Here is a 13,036-nt window from a genome sequence, read left to right on the forward strand (position 1 = left end):
ATTTACTTGACTCATCAATTCAATTTCCTTGATGGATATTTACTGAGCACTTACTTGGTGCCAGGAACTGCAAGTACCTGTGATAACACAATGATTAAAACAGTCCTGGTCCCCTGCCTTCATATGCTCCATATGTAGCAAAGATTGGAAAAAGAGAGAATCTGCAAGGGGTAAAACATATAGGTACAACGAGGTACTATACATCCTTCCAAGTCATAGAAAGATTTTGGCATAAGAATGATGAGGGGAAAAGTGATTTGATAAAATTTGAGTTTTTTAAAAAATCACTTGGCTAGTGGGCAAAGTTGGATTGGATAGGAAAATGATGAGATATAGAAAGAACAATTAGGAAGTTGCTACATTAAACCAGTTGAGAGATATAGGGGTCTAGGGAGATAATCACCGCCTGAACTATGGTGGGGAGTACAGGGATGGAGAAAAGTGAATTGATTCAAGAAACATCTAGGAATCAGCACAAAATGTGAGAATTAATTGGACATGTGTTATAAAGAGACAGAAGAGACAAGAGTGACTCCAAAGTGCTTACACTTTTGGGAACTGGGTGGATAGCAGTGTCATGACTGGGACAGGCAATACAGGGAAACAAAGTGGAGGTGGGGTGGGGTGTGGATCAAAATGGCAGGTTCTGACTTAGACACACTGGGTTTGATCTGCTGGTGAGAAACTATGTGGGCACGTCAAGTGGGCTGATAGAGGTTTGACGTCCAGAAGAAAGGTCAGGTCTGAAAATAGAGGTATATTCAGGCATTGTCAGAATATGGTTTATATCTGCAACCACAGGAATGAGTACATTGACTCAAGTTCATGTACAGACTGGAGAGAGCACTAGACTAACTGTGTAGGAGCCACCATGATTTTCCTTTCTTTAGTTGTGTCAAAGGCTATCTCATCTTGGACAGGAACTCTGACATAAATTAACACACATTTCTCTAATTTCCTAAATTCTTTTTATTCAACAGATAAAATCACTACATAAAAGACATTTTATTAATGAGTTAACATAATTAATTAGATCACAAGTATTAATTGGATTCTAATAATTTACTATGACAACAGGTGATACAGTAGCATGCACATTTCCTACAGTGTAAGAATTCTCCAAGAGGAAAAAAAATCTTTGAGCACAATTATCTATTAGCATCTTAAGCAAAGTAACTGCTATTTAAAAGACAAAAAGCTTCTTCTGGGACAGTTACGCCAAGTCCAAGAGAAAAATGAATTATTCAATTATATGTTACAGATATACATTATTTGTCAACTTCTTATTCAGTCTTACACTTAATCTAACTTCCATTGTTTTCATTCTTTTTCAGTATTCCAAAAGTGCAGTCTACTTCAAGACCAGTCTTTTATTTCTAGCATGAAAATAATTCAGTAAGAGCCATAATACGAATTTTAAATGTATCCATAAAATAAGTTGCTCCTGTTCACAAAGTTAATGTTTATAACTAAATGCAACAGTCATGCTGAATTTACTTAAAATTTAAGGAATCTATTCACAAATTCAGTCATACTTATAAAAAATATGATTACAATGAAACCTCATTAACAACATTCAAAGAAGTACAGCTATTTTAATATCTCAATTATTTTTCATGAATGTAATAGGGTTTTAAGCATCTTTGGTTGGATAATATTGAAATAAAAATTGTATTCACAAAATCATTAAAAGAAAAGTATTACAGCATCTATGTTCCACTATTTATAGGTAAAATTTTATTATGTATATATTCAGAAGTTATCCAAAAATATAGCTAATTATTTTGAAAGGAGGATAACTTATGTTGAAACTGGTCCAAACTGAACATTTTTAAAGTGGAATGAATGTAATGTTTTTAATAGTTCTTACCAGATGGGTTCCATTTTGATGAAATTACATTGTTTTATGAATCATGAATGGGTCCATGGAAGATGAATTTCAAAAGTAAATAATAATAACACTGCAGTAAACACATTAGAGTATGTACCTGTGCAAAAACTGCTTACAAATAACCGCAAAATGCCACAAAACTATCTCCTAATCTGATTTAATTTTTAGTGAAGACAAACTCAGCTCCAACATAGGAGTAAAATGTGTTCAAAAAGTTACAATTAGCAATGATTAAAAGTATTGTGTGGCATGCTTACTTGTTATTCAAATAGTAACTATACAAAGCAGGGACAAGTTGAAATGAGAAGTTAAATGATGGTTTACATTTCTCTGAGAATTTCAGCCTTTGATTCTAAGTTGAAGAAACTTTTCATTAAATGTGCATTTGGTTTTAAAAAACAATTGGCTAACTGGGTGGTAAAGATTCCCCCCATCATTTGCCAAAACACTAATTACATAGAAAATTTCGGTTTATTTCCTTGAAGTCATTCAAATAGTTGGTAACATTTACCTGCAGTGTTCTCTGATGGTTTTAGTCCATAGGAAGAATAACAAAAAGGCAAAATACAATAGAGAAGAGTCTGTGGCTTTCTAGGGAAATTGGTGTTGACAGCCTTTTCATCGGATGAGGGGGGAGCAGTGAATTATACGTCATCCCCGTTCTATGCCCTAATGTGATTTTAAAGTCAACTTTTTTACCCACCACCTCTTAGCAATGCTGATAACACCAACTCCTTGTTCATGTTTCCTTCACTCTGGGAAACAGTCAAAACCATTTCTCTCTGCTTTTATTCATAATTCAACCTACAATCTAAGCAACTGTAAGCAAACTTTTGTTGCCTTGTCTTTGAATTTGAGTGTTTTTACTAGACTCTGACAACCAGTTTTCCATGAATTACACTGCAGATGCTTCCATTCAGATGCTTCCTTAAAATGGGAAATGAGGATGCACCTGCACGCCCCACTCAACCAGGTTTACAGCTCTGGTCAGAATTCATCCATATATTTTCACATGGCAGTTGCCTTAGACGTTGGTAGCCTCTGTGAAAGAATCATTAGGACCATTGTTCTCTGTGGCTTCCAGGTTCTTTTTAGCCTTGAATGTCACAGATACCTCGGAGTGAATGGCGTCTAACCTCTGCTCACAGCGGAAGGCTGAGAGGAAAGCTTTTCTGTAGTTGCTGTTCATCCAGCCATAGAGAAGGGGGTTGGCAAAGGTGGAGCACATGGCAATGATGTGGAACACAGTGAAGATAAGTTTGTACTCCTTCAGGTCCAAGACTTTGTTGTCAATGTCGACAGCAAGTTGGAAGGCATGGAGCGGCAACCAGCTGACTGCAAATACCACCACCACACACACCAGCATTTTGGTGGTTTTTTGCCTCCGCTGATGGTAGTGGTCATTAGCAGCTCCAGGGGTGACATGGTTCTTAAGTTTACTCCAGATACGAATATAGGAAACAGAGATGATGCCCAGAGGCAAAGCATACAGGATTAATAAGGAAGAAAGACTGTAGACAGTGCCATAGATGCTCTTCTCCTCACCAGGCCACTTCTCAGTACAGGCCACAATCTCAAAGTCCGGAATAATCTCAATCAGTGAATACTCCCGGAAGATGGCCAGGGGGCTTGCTAGCAGGGCACTGATGCCCCAAGCCAAGCCAATAATCAAGAAGCTGATTCGCTTGGAAATCTTGCTCTCCAGGTGGTAGACAATGCAACGATGCCGGTCCAGGGCAATTACTGTCAAGGTGATGGTGGACACTTGTACTGCCAGGCCCTGGGCATAAGGCACCAAGTGGCATAGGACGGGACCCATTTTCCACTCCCCCATTAAGGTGTAGGTAAGTGTAAATGGTAAGCACAGGGTGTTCACCAGAAGATCCGCCACAGCCAGATTGGCAATAAAAAAGTTGGTTACTGTACGCATGCTCTTGAATTTGATCACCACATGGATCACCAAGGAATTGCCAATCACCCCAAGCAAGATGATGGAGCAATAGGCCAATATAAGGACGATCTGTACCTCAATCAGCTTCGTGCTGTCTATAAGCTCCGGCTCAGAGTTAGGGGCCAGCTCCCCTCTAGGAGTGGTGTGCCCTGGACCGAACTGCTCCACTTTCATTTCTTCCACTGTCTGGTTCTCATCAGCCTCTGCACCTAATGGGCCCATTTTCATCAACTAGCACAAGAATCTACAATTTAAAAAATGAACAAATATGGAACGAGGAAAACTCAAGGGTGCAAGGAATATCACAAATGGGTTGGTTTCATTTTGGTTGGGGCTCAAAGTACCTGTCCTCTGATCCCTAAATTTGCATATAGTAGAACATTTCAATAAAGTGGACCCTTAATAGGTCTATTCACAAATATGGATGAATTAAATCAGATCCCTGAAATGTATATTATGAAGGCAAAATGTAATATCTATAGTATAGACACAATTCCTTTGTGAATGCGACCAAATTGATTCAATCCATTTTAAGTGAGATGGATATTACAAACATTATCAATTAATTTTATAACTGCTATAAATTCATCAAATTAATTTTAAGGTAGATAAAGTTTGCTTCAATATCTTGACTGTTTTACATTTATAAATATAGCAACTAATTGCACAGAAAAGAGACAAATATTAAAATCCTTTGCCTGGTGCTTGGACTTTAGGAGCATAAAATATTTAAGATAAACTGAGCAGATTCTGTTTCCTAGCCAGTTTTTCTAATGTAGGGATTAGCGTTAAAAATAGGTAGGCTGTGTAAAACAGCAGCTTTTTTTATGATCTGAAATAAACTTCCTACCTGACATACAGCAGAATCCTACATAGGAACTGTATGAAAATATGTCCAATCTGAATTTCATCTCTAATCCCTGAATACAAAAGTTTTAACACCTTTCTTTTCTAGTCACCCACCTCAACCCTCAGAATCCTTCTGTGTGCCCTACTTAGGTCAATACTATCCTAATTAATTAAGCCACGTAAAGCTAAGAAGCAGGTAACTACACAGGCTTTTTCATCTCCTTTAGCCCACATGTTTAAGAGAACCCTCAGACTATTCTTAAATATCTCTCCCAATGGTCCTCTTATTTCTACCACGTTAATTTTGTCCTTCTTGATTTCTTACTGTAATAACTCTAATAGTTGTCTAACTTATCTCCCTTTTCCCTATCCTTCCTTCCTTCATTTCTTTCCTCATTCATTCATTCATTCACTTAACTAATATAATTAAGCATCTACTAAATGCCAGAGGTGGCTCCACTCTCATGATGCTTATACTTATTCAAACATGCATTCAGCAAGTATTTAAAACCCACTGTCAGGAATTAGGATTTGTGCTGGGGAAAAAAACAACAGGATAGTGCCCCTACTCTAAAGCTCTTACATTTACTGAATAGAGCATACTCTGACATTAAAGTGTTTTTTCTGAAATTCAGATGTGATCACTTCATTTCCCCAACATCTCCAAATTGCTTCAAATAATACTAATCAGTTTCTAATATAAAGTTACCTTCTCAAGTCTATAAAAACATCCGGAGCCCAACATCATAATGGTAGTACTTTTTGAATATGCTCATAATGAAAAAAGGCTGCCACCATTAATTCAGAACCTCTTTGAAATGAATTTGTTTTTTATTAATCATAATCACATCTACCTACATTGGTAGGTGAGTCATATTTATTCATGCCACAGACAATGTCTGGCTGAGCCTGTTTGCTCAGCTCCATTCTTCCCCTGATGCTGGAGGGCTGACTCTTGTTGACCATATTTCCAGGCGCCCAGGACATTGGGATGCTGGCTGCCCTTGGCCAACAGGAGGCACTGGCAGGTAACTAGGAGGCAGGAGGAAGGGAGAATCCAGAAGCCACTGTACTCTTCTCCCTCCCTCTCTCCTCTTACCAGTGCCTCAGCTCCCTCTATGGCTGGCTCCCACGGGAATGGTCTGCAGTGATTTTGTTTCCAGTGGAGGCACAAGGTCCCTGGATTCAGTCATACTGCTTTTTCCCTGTGTCCCTCTATCTGGAGGTAGTAATGATTCTTTGCTCTTGCTAATCCCTGTGTGGCCTCAACATCCTCTGCTTGGCTTCCATCACTTGTGTAACCAATTTTCTGCGTTAAATTCCTTCTCTTTTGCATTCTTGAATCGGTTCTGTTTTGCATGATCTGCTGAGCTTCCCCTGCATATATGCTTTCATTAATTTGCTCTCCCACTACAGTTGCTGCATGTACAGGCTGATAACACTGACATACACAAGAAAACCCCAACTCCACAGTATGACATTCAAAGCTTTCCTTGAACTCAACCCTACCTTCATCTCTCCTGACATCTTAGGATATACCTGATGCTTCTGTCATACCAAACTACTTCCAATTCCAGCAACACATCAGCCTTTCTCATGCCTCTCTGCCCTCCCTATTCACTTATCTCGACAACCTGTGCTCACTTCTAATCCTGCAAGGAGCACATGACACATCACAGTTGTTTTCCTTCAGCCTCCTCACCACAGCTGTGTCTTGTAGGACACAGTCTGGATTGTTTCCATCCATTGTTTAAATCTTAGCAAATATGGAAAGCACAATTTTACTGAATAATTGAGGTCGGCAAAGTACAAAGTAACAATTTTGATCCTTTCCTTTACTGAAGATAATTGCTTATATAGGATTCTTGCTCTGATATGACATCTCTGTGCTTATTTTCTTGTTCTTAATCAGGTAACCACCTCTACAAGAAAGTTGTTCCAAGATATAATCTCTGATTAGAACATTAAAAATTGTTAGTCAGTACATACCACAAGGAAACTTTCTCTCTCCAAGGGCTTAACACACACACACACACACACACACACTAATAGTTGCTTATCACAAAGATGATAGAGATTTTCACATACTCATGCATTTTCTTTACTGATATATTCTCATTCTCTCTGCATACATTTCAAATAGAATGTTCTAAAGAGTCCAGGCCGCCTTTTGCACTTGCCTCCTTTCTTTAGTGATTAGAGAAAGTGGAAACTAACCATTCAAATCTTGGAGTGTTTTATTTGATGGGCCCTTTCATTTCCCTTAGACTAAGAATGAGACTCTACAGAGCACAATTAGTCAATCCTGACAAGTCTTTAACAGAACTAATGAGACTCCAGAAGGTCTGAGTTTGAGGTTTGCAGCAAACTAAATTGGGAGCAAGCCCAAGATTGAAGGTTATTAGGAGCATATTTGATTTATTAACTTATTTTGCTTTTTCTTTTCAGTCTCATTTTCTTTATTCCCTTCTTTAAAGCTTCTCTACAGGAATGATTATTGATCTACAGGGTATTAGCATGTGGATTCTAATAGCTGTTCTCAAGCACACGACTGGCCTTCAACCAGGTCAGAGTGTTACCCAGAGAATGTATAATTTTATGACTGCACTTCTGGAAAAGTGGAAGAGGATAAGAGAGTACACAGAGGGAGTCGCCAGAGTAAAAACTCAAAAGCACAACAATTCAAAGATGAATAGAAAAGGGGGAAAACGTTTCCATGAAATAAGGTAAAAATGAGTCATCACACTGTTCAAGACATTCAAGGAGAACTGTGAGTGGTAGTTTTCTTGAACGAGTGAATCGTTAGAGATTCAGTTATAGAACTATTTCTTCGTAGATAGGAAAATGGCTTCAGGACTTTTTTCCCCCAGAAAGTCAAAGAACTTCAAATTATCTAAGTGGGAAACAAGTTTATGCTTTGACTCCATATTTAAATTTGTGGGGTTTTTTTGCAACAGTATTCTTACTGTCACAGGTTGGCCTTAGTAAAAACTTAATACCTTTACAATCACAAAACTTTCCAGGAATTTTTCTCAGGGAAGAATCCCAGAAAATATGCCATATGCCCTATATGTATTAGTCCTGGAGAGAGGGGGTGTGGACATCCAAGAATGTTGCATGTAAGACATGACCATTTGCCTGATAAGCAGAAAGTTGAAAATATTCACCAAGGCGATTGGGAATGTACCTCTTCTATTTGAGCCTCTGACCTTTGAAAACAGCACTGTGTATTTCGTGTCACTGAGTTTACACGATGTGTCCCTATTTCCAAAAGCCTTAAAGCTTTTCCTTTTGCCTCCTTTTTGTCCATCATATGCTCCTACCAGGGAGTGAGACCTTCTGGTGCAGAACCAGCGAACGCTTACATGAATGTGTCCATTCTTGAACAGCTTTGGAGAATGCAGTATGACCTTCCCCGCTAAACAGGTGTTTGATTTTTAAAGAGGCAGGAACAGTAACAACCTGCTGTTCTGGAAAGATAATTACCTCTCTGTAAGAAGAGTCAGGGAAATAGTCAAGACTCTTCAATGGGTGAGGAGTATTCCAGTGAGTGTAGAAAACTGGGATGGTCTCACCCACAATGCCCATCTTTGGCCTAAATGTGGAACAAAAGCCCCTACACTCATGAGGACCTCCCCCATCCCTCTTCAAAGGACCCGAAAGCTTCTTTTGGGGTGTTCTCATTACCAGAAGGTGAATCAGTTAGGACTTACACTTACTGACCCGGCCCTCGCGCTTCTGCTGAGACGTGGAAGCCAGACGTGTGCCGCCTGTCAGTTTGATGATTATCTAGCCCGCCGACCCGGAGAGGGCACTGGGCGGTTCCCAAAGGCAGGCCCAGTCCGTCCGATCCGACGGTGCTGGGCAGCCGCGCGCGCGGGAGAGCAGGAGAGCGCAGCGTCCGCCTGACAGTCGGAGCCCCTAGGAGGTTTGCGCCCCTGGGGTCCGCAGCCCACCTCCGCAGCAGAGCGCAAGGGCACCGCCCCGCCCCGCACTGCGCGGCCAGAGGAGCGTGTGGGGATCCGAGGCTCCGGAGGCGGGAGACGAATCCCTCCCTCGAGGAAAAAGAAACAGGGGCGGAGGGTGGGGGACAAGGGTCTCTCAATGGGGAAGGCTGGACGGAAATTCTCCGTGCGATGGAGCTGGAAACAGAGTCCAGGTCTCTCCCCCTGGAGGGCTTGGAACGCGCGCAGCGGGACCCTGCCCAGAGCCCCCTCCCGGGACCCCACAGCCGCCTGCAACGGCTTCTCTTCTCCCCTGACCCCCACTGGCCACCCCCAAGTTTGATACTCTGGGTGTTCGCACCACTCCTACCTTCCACCACCCCCTCCCTTATTCTCCCGCTCCTCAGTTCTATGAGAGACGGCCCGGCGAGGACAGACCCCGGACTAGGGCCGGGCTCACCACATCCTCCGAGGAGAGGCCAGGGCCAAGGCCAGGGCGAGGGCTAGGGCGAAGGCGGGGCGGACAGTCCCAGCTGCGGGCGCTGAGGGTGAGAGGAGATCTCGAGCTGGCTCGAGGCGGATCTGGGAGGCAGAAGCCCAGCGACTTGGCGGAGATGGTAAAATCCCAGAACTGCAAACAGGAGTCGCTCTCCTTTTTGCTTATAGGAGCAGAGGTGGGGGGCTGGACCCCGCGCAGAACCACGGAAAAGCGCCGCACGACTGCGCGCGGAAGACCAACCCTCCGCCAGGGCTGGAGCGCAGGGCGCCGGTGCAACTCTAACTGGGCGGTCGCTGCGCTCCAACGGGAAGCAGAAGCGAGTTCAGATCCTGTTTGCCCGCGATCAATTGGTTGCAATTTCCTGAACTGGTGTCTGTTGACACCAGTTTACAAGTTGGGTAGTGCGCATGCAGATTCAAAAGCGGGCAGCCCGGGTGGTGTACGCTGCTGCTCAGGGCAAAAGCTAGAATAGGAAAGAGAAAACAAAGGGTCACAAAAACAAAACAAAACAAGACAAATCTAAATCTTGATCTGTCCAGTTAGCTGACTTTTGTATCCTTCGCTCTTTGGTCATGACCCAAGCTACTCGTGCCACGATGCGCGCGTGCCTCCGAAATGCTCTCACCAGTCTCCTCCTGGCGATGCCCTCTGCTAATGGCTGGAGCCCGCCAGGCTGAATTAAAGCATCAGAGCAAAACAGGATTGCGGAGTCAGTCAACAAAGCTGCGGGGTCTGTTTCCTTAGTATTCCTCCCAGAAACTCTTAATTCAGAGCCATTCCTTCTCGCAGTTTTCAGCCAATCTCTCTTCCCCTTGTTCATTTTTAGAGGGGGCAGCAGAGCCCATAGAACTAGGAAAACAAAAGACTGAAACTGGAAACCGAAGCCCTTCCTCCAATATCTTGTGCTGGGGCTTAGCACACATTACTTTCCTTGTATGCATCGGTCTCTTCATTTCTGAAATGAGGATGATCATACTGCTTCACTTGAAATTTCTGTGAAGTATAAAAAAGAGTAAGCTAATCAAAAAATACTCTCCAAAATATTAGTTAAGTCCTCTTGTCAAAAGCATTGAGGTTTCAGTCTATGGGGGCTTGCCCACACCCTGATAGTGTTGCATATGTAAGGCATTTTTACTCAGCCTAATCTGAAATTGATCTTCTGGCTAGTATAGAATTATGCCCACAGTAGAAGAGAAATTATTGAGAAAACAAAGAAGCTTGGGCTTTTCAATTACCAGTAAACAAAAATACATAGAACTGGAAATATCCAAGATGTTCTACACAGTTCCACTTAAAATATTTTTGTACATTTTTTACCTTGGAGAAATATTCCTTGTTCACACATGTGTTTTCTGCAACAGGTTCCACGTTTCTTAATATATTTGCACCAGTGAAGAATGAACTATGTGCCAAGGAGCTGTAACTCTAGAAGAGTAGGAGTGGCTTAAAACAACAATCACAAAAACAAATACACAGGAAAACAGATGAGTGCTGTAATTGCTTTGGAGGACTCAGCAGATTTCACTGACATAGGTTGCACAAAACAACTTTGCCTCCTTTTAAAACTGTTTTTCAGAAGCATCTTAGCAAGCACATACAAATATTTGTCTCACTCTCTTACCGACACGTATGTGTCTTAGAAGAGTCACATAGCTCCACAGACATCTAATCAGCAGTCCTGTTAAGATTGCATGACTTCTTTGATTAATGTTTTCCAATAAAGTACACAATTGCATGAGAAACTGATCCATGGAAATTAAAGTTGCTTTATTGTGTGTCATATTATCAAGGATAGTTTTGACAGTTAACTCAACACTTTTTTGTGCATTAAGATCTAACAGATATCTTTTAGTGTGCACATACACTGTAGTACAGCAGCAATGAGCCACTCCGATAAATGCCAATAAACCCCATCAAGACACTGATAGAAAGTGGTGGAAGTGGTGGTGAAATATTGATTAATACAAATTGAGACAGGACACAATTTTTACTGCCTGATTTCTGTTGTGTCAACTCATTTAGTTCCTTGGGCAATTTCACATCTAACTAGAATATGTTCTGATTGCTCCTCACATAGGGAGCAGACTCAAACTCAGATGCCTTTAGCTTGGGCCAATGACCTCAATATACCAGCAGCCTAGGCTGCAGTAGCCAGTAGGGAGGGTTGGGGGCTATCATGTGTCAGAAAGCACAAAGCACATGCTTCTTCTAAAGGAGGAGGCTGCTTCTCAGACTCCACTGAACTGCCCTGCAAAAATATAGATTCAGTATTGTGAGATCTGATATTTTAAGAGAAGAAAAATCCATATTATTAAAAACCTTCCAGATTTTATATGAAGGAAATTAATTTTTAAAACGTAACCCCCAGGTGGCCCAGATCTGTGCAGACCAAAATAAATAAGGAGATATAGATAGGGATAGATAGACAGACAGATGGATAGACAGATGGATAGATATCTGCAGCCTGGCCCATGGGCTTCCAATATTGTAGCCTCTCATATTTGTATGTGATGTTTGACAAACCTCCTAAAATATCCAAAACATGACTCTCCTACCATTTTCCCTACCCATAGACCATTCCTCAGTGCATAAAAGGAATGCAGCCAAATATTAATTGCTAAATAAGTAATTTTTTTCTCCCACTTCTGATTGAATAGGTGTTCTCAATGAGACTGAAGTAAAGAACATGGTGAATAACTGAACAATTTGGTATTTTAGATGGTTGGAATGAGAAATTTCACAGAAGTGCTTCATTTAAAAAAAACAGATGATGTCAGGATAGAAGGCCATTAATGATACATAGTTTTTAGATAAAGTAAATCATGATATGGATTTCCTTCAGTCTAAATTTATTTTGAGAGCAAGGAAGCATCCTCCAATGTGTAAATAACTTCGTTGTTATTTTGATTACAAAAGTAATTTATAACGATTGTAAAGGGAGCAAAGAAAGAAATATGCATTATCTAAAACAATGTTTTCCAATAAAACTTTCTGGAATGATGGAAATGTTCTATATCTGCACTGTCTAATATGGTAGCCACTAGCTACATGTGGCTATTGAACACTTGAAATGTGGCTAGTGCAAATGAAACTGAATTTTAAATTTTAATTTTTTTAATAAAAGCACTGAAAAGAACAAGTGTGTTTTGATTCCTGGGGGAAAGTTCAGAAAGCTATTTTTTCCCCTTAATGTCAATGTTTCCTGAGAGATTATTAAATAAGCTTCAAGCCATACAACCCTAACTTAAATCACAGACAGAATGAAATAGTGTAGTGCAGCTGGAATGTGGAAGCTGATTCCAGAAGGAGAAAGAAGTAAGCTCCATAAATCAGGACACCAGCCCAAGGAAGGGAGGAAGAGCAAAGAACAGAAAGAGGAAGGACAGCAAACCCATGCAGAGGAATTCTCTAAACCCAGTCATGTAAGAAAAGCTCAGTGAGACTTATTAGCTTTTATTAAATAATGTACTTAAATTCTCAGACTGAAAAAAAATCCTAATAACAAGTTCCTAGTTAGGAAATGTTAATAATCAGGTTAGCTTAACAGTTAGTTATAGTGCTTAGTATATTTGAAACTGACTCTGTTTTGCTTTATTTAAATGTTCAATAAATTTAGTTATTTATTCTTAGGCTTATTAAGTCCTTTCTACAGAAATTATTTTTAAAGTTTCAATAACACTCTCCTATAGTAAAAAATTATGGAGCCTAGCTATCCTAATGTCCATTTTGTTATACTGTTGATTCTCAATAGGTTGTAGATATATTTCTGATTGGATATGAAAAGGAACAATGGGAGTTAAGTTCATATCTGAACAGATACAATGGAGGATGTACCAAGTAGACATAGGAAAAGAGACTAGTTTATGTAAATGGAGCTGCAAGTGTAATAACTTTTAAATTAG

General features: G+C 40.6%; 1 protein-coding gene across 4 annotated transcripts; it reads right to left on the reverse strand.

The window, feature by feature from the left end:
- Positions 1 to 957: 957 nt before the first annotated feature.
- Positions 958 to 9,932, reverse strand: NPY2R (neuropeptide Y receptor Y2). Of its 4 annotated transcripts, XM_067736594.1 has the most exons (4): positions 9,760 to 9,930; positions 9,096 to 9,597; positions 8,405 to 8,746; positions 958 to 4,086 (listed from the first exon to the last, which is right to left on the reverse strand). In XM_067736594.1, the coding sequence occupies exon 4, from the start codon at positions 4,068 to 4,070 to the stop codon at positions 2,916 to 2,918; it is 1,155 nt and encodes a 384-aa protein (XP_067592695.1). In that variant the 5' UTR covers positions 4,071 to 4,086; positions 8,405 to 8,746; positions 9,096 to 9,597; positions 9,760 to 9,930; the 3' UTR covers positions 958 to 2,915. The 4 variants fall into 4 exon arrangements, with proteins under 4 accessions (XP_067592695.1, XP_067592696.1, XP_067592693.1 ...); XM_067736595.1 differs by having other exon boundaries at positions 8,415 to 9,597; positions 9,760 to 9,932; XM_067736592.1 differs by having other exon boundaries at positions 8,405 to 9,597.
- Positions 9,933 to 13,036: the final 3,104 nt, after the last annotated feature.

This window comes from Pseudorca crassidens, chromosome 4 (assembly GCF_039906515.1).
Source record: "Pseudorca crassidens isolate mPseCra1 chromosome 4, mPseCra1.hap1, whole genome shotgun sequence".
NCBI classification, from domain to species: Eukaryota; Metazoa; Chordata; class Mammalia; order Artiodactyla; family Delphinidae; genus Pseudorca; species Pseudorca crassidens.

Bases quoted from the DNA above. Each gene is read 5' to 3' on its own strand.
- NPY2R (XM_067736595.1), bottom strand. From the start codon at position 4,070: ATGAAAATGGGCCCATTAGGTGCAGAGGCTGATGAGAACCAGACAGTG.